The sequence below is a fragment of the Verticillium alfalfae genome, genomic scaffold, assembly GCF_000150825.1.
Source record: "Verticillium alfalfae VaMs.102 supercont1.4 genomic scaffold, whole genome shotgun sequence".
Lineage (NCBI taxonomy): Eukaryota > Fungi > Ascomycota > Sordariomycetes > Glomerellales > Plectosphaerellaceae > Verticillium > Verticillium alfalfae.
Genome location: NW_003315035.1, coordinates 2648940 through 2652226, shown reverse-complemented (window position 1 = coordinate 2652226; position 3287 = coordinate 2648940). Strand labels below are relative to the sequence as shown.

Genomic DNA, 3287 nt, shown 5'->3' with positions numbered 1-3287 from the left:
CCCTCCTCCTGTCGAGGCGCCCAAAACAACGGCGTACCCCACCACGAACCCCGTTAGGATATACAGGCGATGCTGCCAACTTCGGGAGACGCCGATCCTAAAGAGGATTACCGAACAGCTCAATGAACCCGCCAATCTATCCTCCGACGTTGGTGTGGTGGAGAAACTGGACTTGACTGGGTACTGGATGCAGCTGCCTGACCTAATCACCCTTGGCGACTACCTCGCCGTGGTCCCCGTCAAGGAAGTCATTCTCGAAAACTGCGGGCTCTCAGATGAGGGCTTACGGGTTATTCTCGCTGGACTACTCGCTGCCAGGCGGCCAGAGAGCAGGAGACGAAAACAGGTTACTCACCCTGAAGGTCTCACTCGACAAGGTGGCGTTTGTTGAACGGCTGGTACTGAAGAACAACAAGCTGGGCGTCGATGGTTGGAAGCATACCTGTCTGTTCATCTATCTTTGCCGGACGCTGAGGCACCTCGATTTGTCGATGGTCCCTCTGCCACGACCCGTATCGCCCAAGACCCATCCTGGCCATCGGCCTCTTCACTTGCCTCATCTTCACCACCAATCTGAAGAGATCACGCTGGCTTCCTTGTTCTCTAAGGCTGTGGGACAACGCCTCGCAGGCTCAAACTTGGAGCTGCTACACATCGGAGGCATCGAACCGACATCAGAGGAACTCGGCACCATTATTGATGGCGTTATTGAGTGTGGCGTGAAGCGATTGGGCCTTGCTCATAATAATATCGACGACAAGGGCTTGGAACATGTTGCGAGGTGGGTCACCAGCGGCAACTGTGTAGGCCTTGACCTCGGCGGCAACGACCTGCGGGAGAACCTCGAAGTGTTTGCCAATGCCATCTCATCAGACTCTCCACTTTGGGGCCTTAGTCTGGCAGAATGCAATCTGCGCGCGGGGACTTTGTGCAAGATCCTGCCCAAGCTTGTTCCTCTGGGCAATTTCCGCTTCATCGACCTTTCACACAATCGGGACTTGTGCAGAACGGAGCCGAGTGCCATCAGCCTACTTCGAAAGTAAGTCATGTTGTGCCTTGAACCCTTCGTTTAGCTAATATGATAAGGTACCTCCCGAAGCTCGAAAACCTCAGGCGGATTCATTTAGCAGACGTGGCGATGTCATCTGAGCAGGCCATTGCACTAGCTGAGATCCTACCCGAAGTGCAGAATCTCGCTCACATCAGCTTCCTCGAGAACCCTGATCTCGTTAACTTGGCCGACGCCCAAACCGAGGAGTCTCAAGAAGAAGCATGCGCCCTCTATGCATCTCTCCTGGCTGCCACCCGAGTCTCGAACACGATGGTCTGTGTCGACATTGACGTCCCCAGCGAGCGGTCGGGCGAGATCGTTAAGGCGATGGCTAAGCAGGTTGTGGCGTATTGCTTGCGTAACTTGCAGCGCTTCCCCATTGCGGAAATCAGCTCTGCCGTTCAAGCCCTCTCGGACGGTCAGGATGCACCGGCTGGACAGGAACCGCCATATCCCGATGTCCTGGCCCACCTTGTCGGTCACGACGTGCTTAACCAAGACGAAGTTGCGTCCGATGACGAGTCTGCTCCTGATGACGACTACGTTATTGGTGGTACAGGCGTGGTGAAGGCTCTGACCTGTTGCCTCAAGAACAGGGGCGACGAATCGAGGAGGCAGTCTGGGGAGTTCATCAGAGAGGTTGAGGGCGGTATCACGCTACCCGCCATTCCCCAGCCGAGGCTGCCTCACGGCAAGGCCAAGGTCATGTCAAAGCACCTACTCGCGAGTGCCCGGAAGATCAGGGTGCGCCTGCAGCCAGCCATTGCGCGGGCCAAGAACAACGCGAGCGACGAGGAGAATTATCGCAAGCTGATGTTCCTGGATACAACGCTGGCCAATATCATCAAGCGGTTCGAGGACGAATTTCCGGACACACGCGTCGACGAGTCCACCGAACAGACAGTGGCCGACGCGGCGTCGGCCAAGTCCGATCAGCTCGGCACGTCGTTATCGTCCGAGCTCGACCCAGAGCAAATCGCCATCCCGTCGGATCCTGAGGACGACCTCGACCTCCAAGTGCGGCCCAGCGTGTCGCGCAGCAATTCAATCATGTCGCACACGTCCCGCGCGCTTGCTGATGAGGAGGGTCGCATACTCCGCGCGGGCCACAAATTCCGCTCCGGCATCATCAAGCCCGAGCATTACGGCCTCCTCAACAGCCCAGACGAGCTCAGCTTTGAGCCAAAGCATGAGGCGTCCATGCTGGACATGGTCGAGGAGCTCGATGACCCCGAGCTCAGCCGCAAGGCCAAGGAAAAGGGCATCATTCGCCTCTTCCGGGAGGACAGGGTGGAGATCTCCGAAGCCCTTCGTCGCGTGGACCCAGAGTACTGGGAGCGTTTCGTCGAGAGCCAGGAGAAGGCGAGGGGGAATGTGCAGGTGTCCTCGGTGACGAACGGGGGCGCCAAGCCCGCGCAGGGGGACGAGAGCGCCGTCGTTGACGACGCTTGATGTCTCGCGCCTCCTCGGTTTTCTCTCGCGTTCTCCGTTTTTATTTCTATCTTCATTCATTTTTTGGTATCATGGCACGAGCTGTACGAGCGGGGTTGCGATGGCGTACGGGGTTTCTTGCGTTCCTTATTCATCTGAGTTTTGAAGAGAAAGACATGAGAAGAGTCCTTGTTTGGAGTTGGCCGCATCCCAACGGCGTTTGGTGTCCTCTTCAAGGGAGGGGGACGAGAGTGCCAATCAGTCGTTACTGCATGTATAACATGATGAAATGCAACTTGAAGCATGGGCTCTGCGTTCGGAACCAGCCATGTTCTACTGTCGTGATGAAGTATGAGAATATGCTCACCTAGCAGCCTGGAGTGGCATTGTCCTGTGACCGCGCAAGGGTCACCTGCTTGCTCATGCATGCTGCTTCAGTCAGCGAGTATCATCCCCACATGCCCCATACATGCTGCGTGCATTCTGAAGCAATTCGACGGGCGTGCTTGCCAAGAGCACGCCAAAACAGGCAATGAATGAGTGGGCTTTCCAGCAGAGAACATGGTCGTTCGTCTCTTGACTAAATCATACATTATGAGTATCATCAACGCGCGTCGGGTATAGCAAGAATCCCAGAACCAGAACAAAACTCCAGAGGCATTATCCGTCCTCTTTCCCCGCCGAGGTATCATCCAGCCCTCCCTTCCATGGTTCCGGCCGTCTCTGTTTTATACTGTCCACCCCAACCTGTCCCCCATCTAACCCTATGTCCAACTGGGTGAAAAAGAAAATGGAGAAGGAATGA

The 3287-nt window shown here is 55.9% G+C and overlaps 1 protein-coding gene across 1 annotated transcript in view; it reads left to right on the top strand.

The window, feature by feature from the left end:
* Positions 1–2503, top strand: part of VDBG_04276 (conserved hypothetical protein) — a gene marked incomplete at both ends in the record, with an annotated part of 3760 nt that extends 1257 nt beyond the window's left edge. Inside the window, 3 exons of the mRNA XM_003006277.1 lie at positions 276–950; positions 1007–1039; positions 1100–2503. Coding sequence (XP_003006323.1) covers positions 276–950; positions 1007–1039; positions 1100–2503 — 2112 coding nt within the window. The remainder of the gene's footprint in view (positions 1–275; positions 951–1006; positions 1040–1099) is intronic.
* Positions 2504–3287: the final 784 nt, after the last annotated feature.